At 33.2% G+C, this 20,270-nt stretch overlaps 1 protein-coding gene across 1 annotated transcript in view; it reads right to left on the reverse strand.

Annotated features, from left to right (window-relative positions):
* Positions 1-551: 551 nt before the first annotated feature.
* Positions 552-20,270, reverse strand: part of LOC129750663 (sestrin homolog) — a 145,055-nt gene continuing 125,336 nt past the window's right edge. The window contains exons 5-8 of the mRNA XM_055745669.1: positions 13,501-13,711; positions 13,131-13,440; positions 12,773-13,067; positions 552-2,740 (exon numbers count right to left, since the gene is read on the reverse strand). Coding sequence (XP_055601644.1) covers positions 2,654-2,740; positions 12,773-13,067; positions 13,131-13,440; positions 13,501-13,711 — 903 coding nt within the window. The 3' untranslated portion in view covers positions 552-2,653. The remainder of the gene's footprint in view (positions 2,741-12,772; positions 13,068-13,130; positions 13,441-13,500; positions 13,712-20,270) is intronic.

Genomic DNA, 20,270 nt, shown 5'->3' on the forward strand with positions numbered 1-20,270 from the left:
ACAGGTTTCTGAAGATTTTTTTTTGAGCGTCATTTGTTCATCTGTGCTAAAAAGGACATCACTTTTAACCGATAAGGACGATAATCGAATTAAAAAGTTTTACGCAACATTGTCGGGAAAATGCATTGGATTTACAAAAACCAATCTTCACGCATTAATGGTCGAAAACGAAACGGAGTTCGTTCAGGATCAGCTAGCTAAATTAAATAAGTGTTCAAATTTTCCTACCTGATGTTACTTTTTTCTAACATGTTCAGCACAGCCTTGAATATTTTCTTTGCAACATAACGCTAGCGGCTAGCTCGACTTGAGCGGCATCTCAATAGTACATGTCTGAGGCTTTTTTGAGAATTTGTTTGCCAACGATCCATTTTTTCAATCAAGTGGAGCTCTGGTGTATTAAGTTGGTTCCTGTCGTTGGAAACCATTTGGACGTTATCGGCGGCATACTAGTTGATATCACAGTCTCGATGTAAATTTCAGTATTCAATACACATGCAAGGTTCATGTTCTTTCAAGAATAAAAGCTGCAACAGACAGTGTTTCGTTTTCGCTCACATTTATTCCTGTACAACAATAGTTGGATTTGTTTTCCGTGTAAGAAACGATTTATAAAAGATTTTTATTTGTCTGCTCCTCAGCGTGTGTGAGGTTATTTGTTCCATATCCTAGAATAAAACAGGAGACAACCTCGCCTTGTTCAAACTGATAATCATCGAACCTATGGTGTGCTTTCGTAATTGTAATTCAAATCGGGTGGGTTGTCTGATTTCATCACACAGACAGCGCATTTCGTCGTGTAAGGCTGTGGGTGGTTATTCTAAATGTTCGACTTAAGCTAGGAAAGATAAACTTATCAAGATATAATAATATTTCAATGCAATTAACAGTTAACAAAACATACATTTTCAACGCTATGATTCGTTTTGAACGTTTACATAAAAGAAAGGTATAAATCAACAAAATGTTACGAAACGGAAAATGTGATAATAAATTGATCGGTTCTCTGTATTGAGTTAATATAACATTTGTTGCACAATTGTTTTTGATTAAGGTTTTCTTCTTTTTTGTATCCTGGAACTGATTGAGTTACCATTTTGTTTTTTCGAATCTATGGATGCCATTTTGCAATCAAAACATCCTTTTTTATTTTGCATTGTACGCATTGTGTTTTGTAAAATAAGAGATTTTTGGCACAAATTTCATCACAAACAAATCACATTTATATTTTGTATTCATTTAGTTTGTTGCATAAGTCTTAGCTTTAAATTATTGAAGTTTTTTTTTGTCGGTTAGATCTTCAAAGGTGTATTTTGTTTTGTATCAAAACATTTTTCTCCAAAGTGATTTCATTAGGTAAACTGTTCACAATTTAGTGGTGTATACATCTGTAGAAAATTTTCATTTGAATCTATAAAATGTTGAACACATTTTCTCTGTTGTTCTTTTGTTGTACGTCAATTTGAATTCAATACAAAATCTGACTCAAAATGGTTTAGAAGCTTTTGCCAAGGTGGTTATTCTCCTCAGACTAGTTACGACACGATCGTCTATTCATAATATCAATGACCGTTTATATGGAGGTCTATCGTTTGTTCCTGCTTTAATGATTCATTTGACTTATTAAACACTTATTCTAGCAACAATCTAACTTTAACGTTTGGGTAATTCCTCGATTTGATAATCAACACGTCATGTCTATCATCAAAGGTTAACAATTTGTTGAAACTGGCATAGCAAAAATTTGTAATTCGAAAAACAAAATCCTTCACTTGATTTGTTTGAGATCAATCTGTAGTGAAAAATTAGTTATCTTCAATAGTTCACATTCAACTGGTGTTGATTAGCGGCTAATTGTGCGATTCATCAGGTTTCAATAAAAAGTTGTTATTTTTTATTCTGCTAGCTAGCAAGCATTCGCCATTATCTGTACAGACTAAGATTGATTTTAATCAATGCCCTGATCTTCGTCCTTATGACACATTCTTCTTATAAAGATTGTTATTAACATAGATCCTAAACTAAAGTTTTACATGAAATTTGACTTGTGTAATCACTTGTTACCATCTTTACATTTTTTCTTTTGTTTCGACAGCAATCAAATTCAATCTCAATGCTTTTCAGCATACAAAATAAAACGTCCTTAGCTTATATCACCACATGAATATTCTGTTGCTTGCAGTTTCTGCTCTTTTTTTTCTATCGACAAGTGCTTGATTACAAACTATACGCTCTTCCAAACTTCCATTCCATGCTCTGAACCAACTCTCGTCAAACGTCAAAAGCTGTGTCTGTTCGCCCCTTTGCGGCGAAATTCGAATGGGAAAAACAAAAAGTCTTGGACGCTCGGTCCTAACAACATCTACACATTTAGATTGAACAGGGAAGGTGCTTAAAATTCACAAAAAATAATAAAATAAAGATAATAAAATACAGCCAATTGATGTCAACAGAGTCGAGGATTTGATTGTTTCGGTGATTTTGTTCTGCGTGGATGGTTTGGTTGTAAGCAAAACTTAACTAACCGTATTACTTCTGCAAAATTGAACTACACAAAAGGGTTGGTGGCTATCATCTTGATTGTGATCGTCGTCGTCAGATTAAGTGATGTCATTTGTGCATCACCATCGTCGAAGACCGACACGCAGACGAATCATGTCATGTAGCGCATAATCTCACGCAGGGCGTACAGCAGCTCGGCCTGGTTGCGTGCCTCCATGATCATCAGATTCACGTGGACCTGGAAGAGAAGGGAGAAATCTATTAGTACAGGAGTTGACGTCGAAAATGTTTTAGAATGACAAGTGAGCTGAATATTGTGTTCTTCGTAGCTTAGCTTAGTAGAGCACAGAAAAACTAGGCCTAAATCATCCGACCTTTGAAAATCTTATGAGTATGATCTGACCACGGAAATAGATGGCGCAATGAGCCTAAAATTTGTTTGAAATTATGAAATTTTTTTGGAAGGAACATGAAAACCCTGTTTTGCACCAATTTCTTAAATCCCTGTCGGCCGATTTTTTTTAAGTGATAGTTATTCACGAAGCTTTAATTATGACAAATAGTTCATTCAAAGGTCCTATTCCAATAAGGGTTATGTTGTTTGGTTTTGATCACCGCACTTTTCTATGGTTTTCTTTGATTGATAATTTTCCGGTGATTAATTTATTACGAAATTAAAACTGCTGTTTTTTACGTTTCGGCCTACTGAACTTCAGCCATCTTCAGAAAAAAACTTGTTTGGCCAAAAAGAAAAAAACAAGTTTTTTTTCTGAAGAAGGCTGAAGCTCAGTAGGCCGAAACGTAAAAAAACAGCAGTTTTAATTTCGTCCTAAATAAATTACCGAAAATTATCAATCAAAGAAAACCATATAATAAGGGTTAAGGTAAAAAAAAGGTATTTAGTCTCGAAAATTAGCTTCTGAAGAGTCAATTACAAAATACATCGAATGATCGTTAATCGACGCTTATATACCCGCTTTTGAAGTTTTATAACTGTTTTATGATAACTCTAATTGAAATGCTCATAATTAACGCCATGTGCTAGTACCTATATATTTTAATATAACTGATATTGTAATTAATTTAAAAGTCTTTTTCGTGGAATTATATGTGAATACGAGGTTTGATTTGGATTTTCTAGTAACATTCATTGAGGGGGAAAGATTTGCAAGATTTTTTTTTCCGAAATTTCACAAATATTCTGTTAAAAAATCGGAGAGGATTTATGATAGTTTGTTTATTCTCGACAAGTGTTCAACATGCGTGATTTTATATGTTTTTCTTAAAAACGTTTAAATTGTTTTTGCATAAAAATAACGTTGTTGGTTATGCAAATAAAAAAGGTTTCTTAGTTTCGTTAAAAATTTGATAATTTAATCCGTTAATTAAATCGCATCGTTATGTTAAACTTGTATTGAAGAAACACTATAATAGCATTGAAGTAAAAAGTCTTGAAAGTTTCCGAAAAAAAAAATTAAATCGATTTTCATGACGTCAAAACGCATTCTTTACCCGGGTGTAACTCACAACTTTCTGAACCAATTTTCATTCTGAAAAATGTTTTTAATTCCTTTCAAAAATTTTGAAGAGACCGAAATTTCGACAATATGTGACGTGAATCATGAACTGAAAATCAGTAAAATTTGCATGACGTCACAAAGCTTAAAAATAGAAACATTTATCACCAATTCTAAAGCGTAAATTTGCAGTGATAATTCTTTATCTAATATTATGCTTAAACTGGCAATTTCCAAAATTTTTTTGACTGTGACCATGAAAGCTAGATTTTTGACTTAGTTATGGTTCAAATAAAGGATAATTATGAAAATCACTTTATTTTCATAGTAATTTTTTTCAATTTCAACGAAAACATACTCAATTCTAAAAAAAAGGTAACTTAGTACTGTACTTACGTTTAACTAGTTTAAAATGTTCCGTTTATCATTGAGTTCATTTTAACGATTTTTCAAATTCAGTTTAAAAAACTTTTATTTTGCACGGGTTTATTTCGAAGGATTTTCCTATACATTTCCGCGTTTCTTTAAAACAACTTCTGGGTGGCCAATTGATTTAAACATAGCTTCTTGACAAAATTATGGATCAAAATGGTTACTAGAAGATCCTACGAATGGTCCAGTCTTTGAAGGGAAAATAACCAAAGACAAATCTTAGAGCCTCACAATTTTATCCAAATCAATACAGCATGGCAGTTCATTGTCCGAGTTGGTAATTTCACTTGAGTTGACGATGTTTTTTTTCTACATGATTTCCTTTAATTTTTTAAATGGATTTTTTAATCGTACAAGACAATTGTTTGAAAAAAAATCCAGTGTATAATATATAGGATCCTAATTTGCAAACTTATTGAATCAACTAAATATAGACACAAAGCTTAAAATCAATGCTTGCCGAAAATCTTTATTTACTCATTAAAGATAATGTAGCTTATTTCGAGCTATTGACCCAATATAAAGCTTAGTTCATTTAGAAAAAGGGCAGTTATGAACACGTGTATCTTAAAAACCATTCATTTGATCGAAAAATAATATGAGAAGAAAAAGAAGGTTATCTTATGATAAATCTTAGAAAAAAAAAAAAAACATATAATATGTTCATATTTAGTCCTTGGTATTTCTCATCAGTCGGCTCATACTTTTTTAAGTTATGTTATTGATCAGAATAATCTGCATTTTATGTGCCTACATCCTTCCTCAATTTCCGCTACTTTTTTAACCATCCTTCTTATTTGACAGAAACTAGGGACATTTTGGTGGGTTCAGCTGTTTCGATTTTAAAAAGACTTGATTATTTTTGTGCCACTAAAACACGTTTTCACTGGAATGTCAGCAGTCAAAACCTGACAAAAACGTAATAGAATCATCATAAAACTTAGTTAAAAGCAAAATCGATTAGTTGAGATCTTAGGTTACAAAGTTATCAAACAAGACTACCTTTTTGGGCTTTTAAAATCATCATTGTTTTTTTTTTGTTCTGCCAAATCATGATATTTTTCGCTAAACAATCAACAGATATAACCTTGATTCTGCTAGGGACTTTGCCACGAGCAGAGATGAAGAAGGATTCTATAGCCGTAATTTATAAAAAAATTGTTTTTTTTTCACAAGTTTTGTCGTACATCGGATTTCAGCCTTCACATTGGCTCGAGTTTCCAACATACAGGGTCTGAACTGCCGTAATCTGGCAATCTGACGTATGCGCCAGCGAGTAAAATTTTCAGTACGGAGCTTTTTGCAAAAACGTTTGTTTATTGAGCCTCTGAGCGAATTCAGACAATCAAATCTGTACACTATGAGTTTAAATGATGACAAAACATGGCTAAATACATGATTTGTGGAAAGAGGTTTATTAACGGAAGTTATGTTACCAACGTCATTTTGTTGTGGAAACAGCTATTATTTTTCACTGTTTCCAAGACCAAATGACGTACATCCATCGTAGTATGCGACAAACCATTTCCAGATAGTTTCTTTCACAATCAGTCAGATATTCGCGGCTCGTGGATGGTGAGCTGTATCCGAACCAAAAAAATGGATTTTATAGCTGAGTATGGTAACATGAGCGAGAGTGAGCCTGAGGATAATCCGGTAATAGAACAGGTGCTTGGACTAACGAAGCGTGAAACGAAGCATTTGGAATCTGTGGCAAACAGGAAACCGAGGCATAATGTGATCCTCACAACATGTAAATGTGAATTCAATTGCTTGAATCACATTTCCACAGTGAGAAGAACTAAAACAAATAAAATGAAGAGTATCGGAACCTTTCCCTGGATAAGAAGAGGGTCTTCATACTCAAGCACAGCCTTCGCCAGGACGTTAAACGCCGACGGGTAGAACCTGATATTTCCGGAGGTTTCAAAAAAGCATTTTTTTAAATTAGAAATAAATCGATAATAATATTCTTCCTCTATAATTAACGTATACCTTATGAATTTAAAACAAAAAACTTATAATCCAAACAGCTTGTCAATATTTTCACATATTATCTTATCATCATGTTGGATAGATGAAGTTCTATTGGTTTGTTTCTTGCGAAAAGAAAGTACACACTAAAACGCGTCATTCATTATGGACAAAATATGAAACACAGGGACATAATTAAGACCCAAACCCACCTTCTTCCGCCCTTTACAACCTCCTCGTGAAAACGCAAAGCCATTGACACCTTTTGAAATTAATAATCATTTTACAAGTATAAAAGTGCAAAGGTTTAGTCCCTCATTTCTATTAGTCCTGAAGCTGCCACTAGTAATTTACTGGTATTTTTAGTTCGTAGAATTAAATAATTACATAAAGACAGTCTTTTATTAATGGTCCTCACACTTACTGTTTCTTTGAGACGTAATCAAAGCGTCTCAAACATATTTTTTATTAAACTTACGTCACGTTGAGTAGAAATGGCGCATACGTCATTTTGTTTTCATAATGTTATGTAGGTATTTTTTAACATTTTTGAACATATTTTTATCTCATTAGGTCGAGTTTGGTATCTTCTATCGTTCAACTGCAAAAAACACAAATCGGTAATGTTGGCGCATACGTCAGATTGCCAGATTACGGCAGTGAAACAAGCAAAAAAAAGTTGATTGAGGCTAAGCTGCCGAAATCACAGAAAAAATTTGAATTTCATAAAATTTTGAGCAAATTTTCTCCAGAAACTGTATCACAGAACACAAAATTTTGAAAAATTCACAAATCGTACAAATATTTTGAATTTTGAACGAATTATAAAATTATAAAATTTAGAATTTTTACTTTGAATTAAAAAAGTTTGATAAGATTGGTAATTTTGATTGATTTTACTCAACTTTAATGTAAAAAAGACCCAATTTATCATGAATTTTCAATGAAATTAAAGGAAACATCATCAATGAAAACCATCACAGAATTTTTGATTAAAACCACAGAAATTCAGATTTTTTTTTCTCAAAACACAGAAGTTTTTTTTCTGCAACCTTGAGGTTAATTTTACATGACTGATTGCTGGGCAACACTTCTATCTCCTCAGAGAGAAATCAGCTGGACATTTCAGATATCAGCGATACACTAAGTTTTTTGCTAATTCATAATTAAAAGGCTGATATAAGCCTTGACTTCTCTGATGCTCTTTAACCGTAGTATCCGAGTGCTCCACTCCAATACTTGGTTTAAACTTTGTGGAAAACCTTGACTGTGTTTTTATAAATTTGCGCCACTTACGCATAGTATTTTCGGCATTAAAGACGGTTTTGTCATTTCTAAATTTCCTAATGAAGAATTTTGAAGGAAACTGTGCACAATTATTTTTGTCTTCTTCTCTTGCGTCTGGAGTATCCCAGAAATGCGATAGTTTCAAATTTTGAAAAAAATAATGGGCAGAATAGTACTTACAGTTTACAAGCAATCCCACGCTTTCAAAACTTTGCATGTCCGATTACTAGTTTTATGCATAAAATTTTTCGTATGAGGTTTAAATGATTTGAAAAATAAAATTACATTTAATTTTGTTATTCAAAATGCGAAAAAATATTGCAAAATTTAATTCATAAATAAAATGTGCTGAACTTTTTTCATTGAGCAAAGTAGCTAATTTTCATACAAAAAAGAGTAAATTCAATCATTCAAAACTCTGCTAGTTCCATTGATTTCCACGTCTATTTGAGATGGAAAATGTTCCATTTATCATAAAAAATAATCACATAAAAAGTTGTGTTGCGATAATGTGCCCTTTTCGATGTACGAGCCTCTGAAAATCACTTTAAAAATACACTGAATGCTTTCTACAATTTCTTAAATTATCATAATGTATGTAGTGTAGAAATTGTAGATCTTAGCTTTTTCCAACTTTGTTTTGAGGACAGCGAACCATGTTATCCAATCGACAACGTTTCAGATTTAAAAATCTGTTTTTTCAAGGATTTTTTTTTGTACTTTCATTGTAATTTTTAAAGGTGATGTAATATAACTTTGATACATTCCACAAATTTATGTATTATATTCAGATCAACAACTTTGTTGAAGAAATCAAAGCCCTAATTTTAATAACAAAAAAGTTAATTTGTTCCACTTACATTCTTGTACCCGAATGTACAGAATGCATTCTGTTTTCTGTTCGTTTCTTTTCATTTGTTGATCGGTCAATTTTCGTTATTAATCTCCTTGGTTCGCATTTCATAATAATTTTCGCCAAAACAATAACGATTATGCCGTTTGGAAATGTGATTCGAAAATCAGAAGCGAGCAACGGTTGATTTGAAAAACTGACACGGGTTGTCTATGTGTGCGTCAGTGCGAAAATATTTCTGCGTGGAAATTATTTGCACAGGAGTCTAAATAGGTGCAATTTCCGCAATACTCCTTGTAAAACTGAACAATGTTGCCTAAGACACCAAATGTTTATCTGTTTATTCCTGGGCGCTTTTATTTAGTACAGCTAGATTGGTGTTCTGCAGTTAAGAATCTCACAACAGCGGAACATAAATGGCGCTTGTCCAGCTGTCAGAAAACGCACTCAACAAAGCAGGCCAAGTTGAAAGAGTGAAAGTAGAATTGTCTTAATTCCGGATAAGGTCCTACTTGCAATCATATAATTTGAATATATGCAAAGTTCTTCGAAATAACAGGTTACCTCATCCGCCATATTGGTTGGCAGATTTCCAGAATGATGACGTAGTTGTTATGAAGAATGACGAGCATTGTATTGAATTCTACAGTTTTTCCATAAAAAATATTTTTGATGACAGTCATTTGTACGCCACTGTCCTCAAATGCATAAATTCGACTTCCCAGATTTAAAAGCTTTTCAAAACAATACGATTTGGTTTGTAGTTCTGCATAAAATGTGAATTAACCTCGGAAATATCTAAACTTTGGTAGAAATTGTTATTATTGGAAACTATTTCCAAGCATATTGTAAGCTTAAAAATGGAAAACATTGCAAGAAAACACATCTTATAGTCCTAATAAAGCATTAAATACGCAAATTTCGAGTTTATTAGCAGTAAAAAAATTAATTGATAAATCAGCTTTTCTCGTAACTATTTTCTTATTCGAGTTTTGGAATGATTCCAAGCTCTTTATTTAAAATATTTCATACTGAAATCAATTGATTCAACACTAACTTTAGTTCCTTAACACTAATCACTGAACTTTTTAATGCAAATGACGAAAAACGTAGATTTAATTTTTTTTTCCTATGGAATGTATGAAGAATCTCATAACAACTACGTCATCATGCCCGGCGTGGGGGTACGTTCACGTATGATTACGGTACCCTATAATTCAAATACTCTGGAATATATGACATTAATCCTTCAAATTTATCAAAACAACTTTAAAATTTGTATTTCACATACAGAATATGTTGTTGAGACAACAAATATTCTAAATGGACAGAAATTGAGACTGGTTTATGTCAGTTTTTGTATTTTTCGTAATAGGGTAAGTGAGCCTTAACTTGGCATGCTCCTTATCTTGGCATGCCAAAATGCATTTTGGTGATTTTCATGTCAAACATACGCCTGAAAATAGAATAAAAATCAAACATAAAAGAAAATCGCATATGGCAACATTCTGCATAGCATTTGTCCACTATTAAATCCAAATAACTGCGTAATATTTTTTTTCGCATGACAAACTGCAAATTAAACTATGATCTTCGGAAAAAATCTAAAATGAACCTACCTTGCTAGTGCATCTGCCGTCTTCGTATTGATTTTAAAAACACACTTCCTTATGGAAAAATCACTAAAAATTACCACTGGTTACAGCAAAACATGGCAAAAAATATAAAATTATAACTTACTCCAAACAACGTACATTTTCTATGTAGAATTGAAGAAAATATAAACATTTTTTTTGCCTTATCTTGGCATGCAATTCCACAAATAAAAGTATGTATGTATGTGTGAAAACGACATAGCAGGCAGTCGGTAGCCCGCGGCCGTTCGTCGGCCGACGGTGCACAGTGGTCTGGAAATTGAAAAGCCGGTCGAAAGTAAAATGAATGATTGAAATAATTTAAAAATATCATGAATGTATTTTGGACTATAATCAATTTATTTATCTCTCAAGCCGACTCAAGCGTATTTGGCATCTTAGTTAGAATTATAATACTACAATTTGAGCTGCTCTTTCATGGTAAATTTCGAGAACTTTTATTCTCAATAAAATTTACCTCTCAATAAATTAATTTACCGGTTCCGGATCCGAATTGATATCTTGGATCTCAATGTTGTTACTATATCCATACCTTAAAAAATCCACATTTGGAAATGCGGTTTAACGTATTTTGAATTCATTTGATTTGTATTGAAGATGAACATTTGCTGCATATGTGTCGCTTTGAAAGGAATTGTTTTAAAGTTCAAATTATGACACTCTAAATATTAATATCAAAAATAACTGCAATGCAATGTTGAAATACTCTGTTGTGACGAGCTTGAATTTTTATTGTTTTCAATTTCATGTGAAATAAAAAATAATATTTTGACCAAGATTGTTTTTTATTATACATCACTGTGCATCAGCAGGAGGTGATGACGTTGTTCTCTGTAGGAAAGGAATATGCAAAGGAAGCGCTGTCTAGTTCGGGTGATAATTTTGCATAAGTGCGAAAGGGATGCAGCCTTTATTTCATCCAGCTTTTGAGTTTGCTATTCGCTTCCATTGCCTATAGTTCCCAAACGAACGAGTGAGATGCAATATATTTCTATCAGGCTGGCTGGAGTAGGCGAAAGTTTGTCTTGTATTGCTATCCGAGTGTACGCATACGATTGCTAGAAAATTCCTAAGGGCGACATTTTAAACATTTATGATTCAAAGAATCGTTCGCTTACTTTAGCTTAAGCTTTAGTTTGCTTCTTGCCTCGGTCATAATGGTTTTTAAAATTTCGATCCTCCTTTTAAGGGAGTGGAATAAAATATATGAATATATGAACATTTACTATCTTATGTTAACCTGTTAACTTCAATGGAAACAGATCTTTCATGATTGCATGTTAAAAATTGAGCGAACGATTTGTTTGCTTCATTTATAAACATTTTTATGTCAACCAGTGCAATAGTTTGGAACCTGTTTGTTTTAGATTATCATTCTTATAATAGAAATTTTAAATACACAAAAACTGAAATTAACAAGTTAAACTTTTTTACCTAAGATTATCATTCTACATGCAAATATCAATTCTAAAAGTTGATTGACATTTCGTACATCCGACTTTTTGAAAACAATACAGAACATTCCTTCCGGGATAGTTTTAATGAATTCGTGGGGGCTGTTGTTGTATTAGTGAGGCAAGTTTATTCTAGAGACGGTCAATTTAAGGAACTCATAAAGGGCCAAAATTCGGCGCGGGGGCTACAATAAGGAGCATTTCAATCAAAAGTTTGATCAGGTTTATCTCAAATTATCAACCGCTTTCAAGCAAAGACATATTTTTGCTGCATTTCAGGCTAGTAAGCAATCATATTTGTCGAAGGACTTATGAAGGTACACATTACACTACTAGACTACTATCATGGGAAATCTAGTCAACCATGCCTTAGGGGCCAAGATTGGGTACATTTACCCTAAAACTGTTTGTCTACGTTTTGTTTCATACGATGTAATAAAAGCTCACGCTAGAAATAGGTGTACCAGTGTAGGTGCAAACGATCACGTTACGGGTAGTGCGGGGTGTCCAACTTTTCTGGTCAACTATCGTGATCATCGTTGTCGTAGTGACCGAGAAGCTTCGAAGCCAGTTGCTAACACCTCAACACAGTTCTCGCAAACTGGAGTAGAATACTCTCACTGTCGAGAGGGGATATCCAAGTAATGCTATTCCCTACGAATGAAGCCGCGGGCATAAGACATAACCTCTCTGCAGCAGCGAATATCGTGATGTAAAGGGTATTTCGCGGTTTGAACAATATTTTGGAGAATAGAGACTTACTGAGTATTGCCAGGGGGCGCAATAGTACTAAAATGACCTCTCACTTTCAAAGGAAAGGAGTAAAGGACCAACAGTCAGAGACTTTATGTAGATTTGAGCAGATAGGGGTTATACGTAGGTATACCTTGAAAAGTCTAATTCCATTGTACCACTAGAACCAGAGGTATGGGAATACGGAATTTCAATTTGTAAGATGCGTGTTCTGATCAATAACAAAAATATTAGCTAGATTTTGAAACCAAGGTAATCGGTTTTTGGAGCCATGTGTAGTTTCAATGTGTTGAAAGCCCAAATTCCTTCATAAACGTTGTCATGGAAGACCCAGGTCAAACTTACCTTTTCGCTGTGCTGCAGCTCCACCAGTATGCTGTCGTAGTCCGTTTTGGTGATCCGCTCCGGAAAGCAGCAAGCCGTCTTGATGAACATCTTCAACGGCCGATCCAGCAGCTGGTTGACCTCCCCGTAGTCGTAATCATCGTAGCGAATACCGTAGATACACTGGATGTAGTTCCAGATGGCTCTCCGGAACTTCGACGTATCCACGTTGGTCCGACCGGCAATGGTGTAGTACGTCAGATTGTACGCCACCCGGAACTTTTCGTCCAGATAGAATCCAACGTCATTGTAGAGCCTTTGAATTGAAAGATAAATTTCAAAAATGGTTCAAAATTGCTTCAACTTTGGAAAAACTGACCTATTCACAAGGGAATACGCATGATCGTCCCAGGAGTAGTCCTGTATCCGAAACGTTTGCGGAATGTTCTCCGCTCCACGCCGGGCAAAGTCCTGATATGTGAAGTTCGGATCGTCCACGAAACGTCCGATCAGCTGAGGCACTTCAACGGCATTGGCCACCACGGCCGGCAGCTCGGCCGCCTGCAGTTCAACGTTCTTGAACCGATTGCTCAGTTCTGTTTCGGTACACTCGGTGCTCTTTTCCGAGAGTTTCTTCATGCGCTGCATCAGTGCATCCACTGTGACCTCGTTCTGGGGTTTGGTCATTGCTGAAAAAAGAAACTCAAATTCATTCAAATGTCTTCAATCAAATAATCAAAATTAGCTACCTTCTTGCCCGTTGTGATACTCGTGGTCAGTCTTTTGTGCGACACTGTTGTTGTTCACGATCATGCCTTGACTAGAGTTGTTGGCGGTGTCCAGTTCCTGCGTTAGGCCGCAGGAGAATACGAACGACGACAGCGAGTGGAAGTGGGCCAGCAGGACGATCGCGTGGACCACCTCCGACAGGGACCAACTGTTTTGACCCCTGGTAAGGCGCTGCAGAGAGTGGGGTTAGAAAGAAAAGAAGCAAACATTATTGTTTGTCTAGATTTGTCAATATGTTCATATATATTTTAATGTCAGTAAAAAATGTTCCGATCATTTAATTATTCGAAGAAACTTCTTTTACTAAAACTATCGTAAGTGAAATATGGTTTACTCGAAAAAAAAAGCTTTAGACACATTCCACGCGCTTGTACCGCTCAAAAGTGATTTTTATCCGTTCGCGAATCAAAAAATCTCAAAATAGTCTATAATTTTGATAATTCAAATCACACAAAACCATCGGAAAAATGAGAAAAAAGTTGTTTTACACACGGTTTAGATGATTTTGAAAATCAGTTTTGTTGTTGAAAAAAGTGGTGTTTTTGACAATTTTTACAAAATCATTAATTTTAATATATGGACGATTTTTTTTTGGAAATATTTTTAGTACGTTCAGAAGCCAAAAAACACGGCTTCATTTTGTAAAAAAAAACTACATTGGATTAGTTGGTTTGAAAAGCAAACAAAAACAGTCGCAAATGAGTGAATTCACGTCACAAGAAAAGGGAAGTTTTTAATTCTACGAGAAAATTATGACTTTTTTTTAATAAAAAATGAGATTTTCTTTGAAAATGATGAGACGATTCTAAAACTCTAAAATTTATAGAAATTGGTTGGAATTTAGCTGAGTTACAACAGCGCGAATGAGTGAATTCACGTCACAAAATTTGATTTGTTGTTAAATTTTATATGAAAAATGTGCTCTGAAAGCTGTTTTGACCCTCCAGATGGTCGGATTTTTACAAATCGAGCATAATTTGATTTTATCTAATAAGTTCATTATTTTCAAATAAAAATACAAAAGATTGAAAAAAAAAAAAATAAAAATTGTTTTTTTTTTGGTGAATCTTTAAATGAAGACAGCAGTAATTTTAACATATGATACCTCAATATGTTGCTATTCAAGTGCCAATCAAAATAAGGAAAAAGTTAGGTGCAGATACTGAAAATTTATGGTTGTAAAAGTCGCAACAACAAAATATCGTTTTTGAAAGTGTACATAAAATTTGAAGACTCCAAAGAATGGTTCAGTATAATCACAGTATAACTTTATATTAGCGTGAATTCACGTCACAAAAGTTCTTAATCATAACAAAAACAACTTAAATTTTAAAATGAACAAATTATATTCATTTTTAAGGAAATTCAATTTGCGACCGTTTGCTACAATTTTTTTTAATTTTCAAGTAAATTGGTTGACTTCTAGAACGATAACAGTGTAGAAAAGTCCGGAAAAGCGATATCACGTCACGGTGGAATGTGTCTTAAGAGTTCATGAAAGCTTAAGTTAAAAGCTATACGCTGGAACATCGAAAAAATTTTTGCGAACGAAAATATAAAAAGAAGTCTTAAAAACGTAGTTGAAGAATTGAGTCTTCTAGGTACAATTTTCAAAGATGTTTATTTCTCTGTAATTTTTGGAATTTGAAACATTATCCATTTTTTGTAATCTTCCCTGAGTTTGCACTTAGTTTTCAGTGAATTTTCACTGTTTAGACCAGTGGTTTTCAAACTTTTTTCACTCACCGCCCCCTTTTGCAAAATTTTCGAGCTCAACGCCCCCCCCCCCCCTGGGCAAATTTTCAAAAATTAAAGAAAATGATTATCTGGATCGTTAAAAACCATTAGCTTTTGGCTTTGTGTTCTTGTAAGACTAAACTCAAAATTCATTCAAATTTATATGAAGTTCTCAGAGCCAAATGGGTAGGGGGTATTATAAGTGTATATGGTTCGATTTTGATTAGATAATGTCTAACGATTATTCATGTTTCAAACTATATTTCGTTATTTTTCAGATTTTTAGAATTTTATTTGCATACTATTTTGTTCGAAAGATAAAGGCAAATTTTTGAAAAATGACCAAACATATCAACTTGTTTTCTCGAAATCAACATTTATGCATTTATACCTTTTTGACTCTAAGTGCCTCATTCATATTGCATAACCTCCAGTAATAACTTAATTCTATGTAAAGTTTTCTGGACATTAACTTGAACTGATTGATTAGTTTGTTTTGTTATAAAATCATATATCTTGAATTTTGGTAAACAAAATCCTATATTCACCATTAATTAGCATAATTGAATACAAACTTATTATCAAGCCGGTAAAATAACGAACAAAATAGTATTTTTCTCGATATCTGAATTTGAGTACTGTTCAAAATTATGCAGTAAAAACAATCCTTCATATTTTCTTTCCAAAAAATCTATTACTTAATCACAGATTCTTTCAAAGTTTTTTTTTCAGATTTTTTGAGACAAAATTTTTTAAAGATTATCAAGAATTACCATATAAAATTTATCTTTTTAAGTATAAAAAAAAATTACAAAACAAGATCAATATTCTATATATGTTATTCTTTTGCATCGAACTTACTCGTTTATATTTCTAATCTACGTTGTGTCGTGATTTGCAAAAATGTGAAGTACGACCTCAACGCCCCCCTGAGCCATTTTAACGCCCTCCAAATTTCAAAATTGAGCTCACCGCCCCCCTGAAAGCTATCAACGCCCCCAAGGGGGCGGTAGGGACCACTTTGAAAACCACTGGTTTAGACCAATTAAAAATATATTCAATGAAACGTAAATTTAATTGACATTCTTATGCAATAAATAAATTCCGCTGTGATGTGTCACAAAAATATGCAAATTATAAACTTAGAATAAATCTCGATTTTTTAGTATCGTTAGCAGAACGCGTTTCGTTTGCTCTTCGAGAACGCTGGGTGCTTTTGTAGGGTTGGTGAGTAAAACGGAACGAACGCAATTCACAGTAATCACTCCGAACATGAACATTGTTTGTTGAGAGAGTGAGTTTGTTCAAAGTTATGACATGCTTTATTTAGGGCTAAGTGGGGTAATTATAAACAAGGGATAATTCCGAACAAACGTCGTAAGCGTCGTTAGGGTCATAGTAGGGTCTCAAAACTGATCAAATGTGATAGATAGTCTGTCATTCTGACTTGTTATTCTGACAAGTTACAGTTATAACTTGCATACCTAACTGTATAAATTTTGTAGCTACAGTCCTATTAACAAAATTTATGTCTCTAAGAATTGAAAATCGTTTTCAGACGTGTCTTTTCAATTGACTTCCTCGTCAATGTGAATGGAGATGAAATGTTGTTTTTGAAAGTTTTACGTTTGATAATTGATGCTCCATGTGGTGTGATATGATTTTATGTTGAAAAAAATTTTCACCCACGCACAAAGAAGTATTCATATTTACCCCATACTTTTCAAGATGCAGGATAATTATGAAAACGTGTTTTCTCAGCATTGGTTAATGATTAAAATTTACCTTTTACCTTCAAAATCACGATATCCATCCAAATCTTCAAAATAAGCTAAAACATTACTTTATATATTTTTTAGAATTGTGGATCTGTGATTATATGAAAAGATGCCTCCCAGCTATGTAAAACTGAAAATATCCTGTAATTTCTCAACAGTGAATTCAAAAAATCATCAAATCTCACTACAATGCACCGTTTAGACGTGGTTTAAATCTAGGAATAAAGTCAATTTCAAAAGTCATCACATAACAAGAATCGTTACAGTGTTCATAATTACCCCATAGACAAGGGGGTAATTATGAACAAACGGGGTAATTATTAACAAGCTTTCTACGCCCACATAAACTGCAACTTAAAAGTTAAAAAAAAAATCTAAAATTAAGAAGGGAACCAGTCATTCATTTTTGGTTACTTTCCAGAATTTCAACACTAAAGAGTTACATACTTGTTTGAGCTGATAGTATGAAAAACTGAGTAATTTTGTTCATAATTACACCACCTAGCCCTACTGTGAATCTCGTTCGTTCCGTTTTTGAGTAATTTATATGTGACTTAAGGTAGTAGACTGAGTCGATTTGGGGTCATTTTTGAATTTCTCAAACCCTGGGGTTTTGGTAAGAGGTGTTTTTTCGGATTTTTTAAATTTAGAAGTTGAATGGCGAGAAGCAAGTGAATATAACTGTATAAAATGTTCGGAACATTTTCTACTGTCATTAAAATGTTTCTATTGTTGTTTTTTTGAAAAAATTGTTCAGAAAATTATAGATAATGAGAATAAGGTTAAATAATACAGATAACAAATCTAATGTTCTTAGTTCATTTTAGTACATCTTCGTACCTCAAAGTTATCACATTTCCAAAGTGATGGAAAGTAACAGAGAATCGAGACATCAAAGAAAGAAAGAAAGAACATACGCCGTAAATATCATGAATTTTTCGTAATAAGGACAACAGCTGATATCTTTTTTCGAAAAATTCATGATATTTACGGTTTTAATTCTTTCTTTCTCTGTTATTTTAAGATTCTCTAATACATAGTTGCCAGAATATTTTCAGCTCGTATCCAGGCCGGACAAATCCGGGTTATTTTAACTTGTTAAATCCGGGTATTTGATTTCAAAATTGTCGACAACAATCCGAGTAATATCCGGGCAAATTTGGTCAAAACCTAGGAATTATTCATCAAAAATCAATTAATAAAATTCGTTAAACCATATTTATCATTGAAATTTATCAGCAGATTTTATATCGTACTTAAGGCTTTCGAAAACCATTTCATGATTAATTTAATGAAACCTGCTTGAAAAAATTTATGTGTGCAATTTTCCATCTCAATCCTATGTAAAATGACGTCAATATCGCTCAATATTTGTCTTGTATGGACGACCCCCTTCACATAACACAATACTTAACATTTAAAATTATTATCTTGAATTCAAATTCAAAATTAAATTTCAGGTAAAAAATGAATGTAGATTAAAATTTAGATCAAATATAAGATTCCTGAATTCCTGAAATTTGGAAACTGAGGTGCTGAACAAGGTTGTCGAAAACACATTTATGTTTTTGCGAAATGAAATTCTGACTTTCTGTGATTTTAGGATTTTACTCATAAATTCTGTGATGGTTTTATGTGATGGAAAAAGTATAAATTTCAATAAAAAGTCACGAAAAATTATAATTTAAAAAATTTTTTTTTAGAAAAATAATTAAACAAAAATAATCTTATCATGATATTCCAACAAACAAATCCAAAATGAAAGTTGACTTTAAAATTTAGAATTTTATAGATAAGTAAAACATTTGAAAAATCTGCGAGTTCTGTGAATATTTCCAAAGTTCTGTGTTCTGTGACATAGATTCTGTGATAAAAATTTGCCTAAAATTCTGTAAAATTATAGATTTGTCTGTGATTTCGGCAACCTTGGTGCTGGAACGGGCGGAAATTCATCAGTATGCAGCAAAATCAAGCAGACAAGCGGCAGAATTCTCCAATTTTGAAAAAAAAATTCCAAGTGTGCAAAGAAATTCACCAAGTGTTCAGAAAAGTTCACCAGGTGTGCGTTCCATTTGTCGTTCCAATAACGACTGTGGGTTCTGGTCGCGGACAGATGGGTGGTATTTCGAAGGAAAGCCTGTTCTTTCTGGTGACCATAAGTGAGTCTCTGGAGCCACCATTCGACTTGAAGTTGAGACGGTCATCCAACCAATGTCTTCCGGTTTTGGAGGTTTATCACCCCTCCCCCCACCCCCTTGGAGAGTGACATTTTCAGTGCATTAAATGAGTTTACTGTAATTACAGAAAAAAATATCCTAAAAAGTGTTTAAACAAATGTCAGAAAATTGGTTCGACTCCGGCGAAATTTACTCCTTAATCACTCAAGGAATACGAAAACCTGTCCCTTTAACCTTTTTCATTGTTGATGCAAAACTAATTTGCACAGTTAGTTTGTAAAATAAATATTCAGGTAGGGTAGTAGAAAATAAAAAAAGATATTAATACAATTAAAAATATAAAAATCAGTAACTTGTGATATTTAACCTTCCTTTGCGGTTAAAAAAGGACAATTAGCAGGTTAGCGTCATATAGACATGGATTACTATTTAGGCTGTATCTTCAAAACTACTAAACCGATTTCCATAAATTATGAAATTTTGGAATCGTCTACATACGTCACTATCCATTGATCAAGGAAAAAATAAATTATAATTTTGTTGGTGTCTGAAAATTGAGCCGAAAGACAACATAATCAAAAAAAGATGCCATTTTTTCAACAAAGATCGTGAAGTAACGAAGTTTTACTGTGCCAGCCAAATTCCGGCTGGTTTAAAAATTCATTCAAAGTAATAATTGTTTTTGGTTTTCGATGTCATATATCATGAATGGAAATATAATAAAAATTGAAAAATAATTGAATTTCTTCTTGAAAACCATTGTTTTTGGATTGTCGTATTTAACTTCTTAAAATATTATTTCAAAACTAAATTTAACACTTCAGAGTATTTTGTACTTAGGGTTACAAAAAGCGTAAAGTAAAAGTGAATAAACCTGAGATTTGGTCCTAAATATGTTGAATATGATTTAATACTAGAATTGGTCACCCTATCAGTCCCTATTCATTATTAATTCATCACTATCGATGGGAATGAATGTAATTTAACAGAACAGTCATTTTTTTCATTCAAATTCGTTGATCCTCATGAAAATTCAAT

Source organism: Uranotaenia lowii, chromosome 3 (assembly GCF_029784155.1).
Source record: "Uranotaenia lowii strain MFRU-FL chromosome 3, ASM2978415v1, whole genome shotgun sequence".
Taxonomy (NCBI): Eukaryota; Metazoa; Arthropoda; class Insecta; order Diptera; family Culicidae; genus Uranotaenia; species Uranotaenia lowii.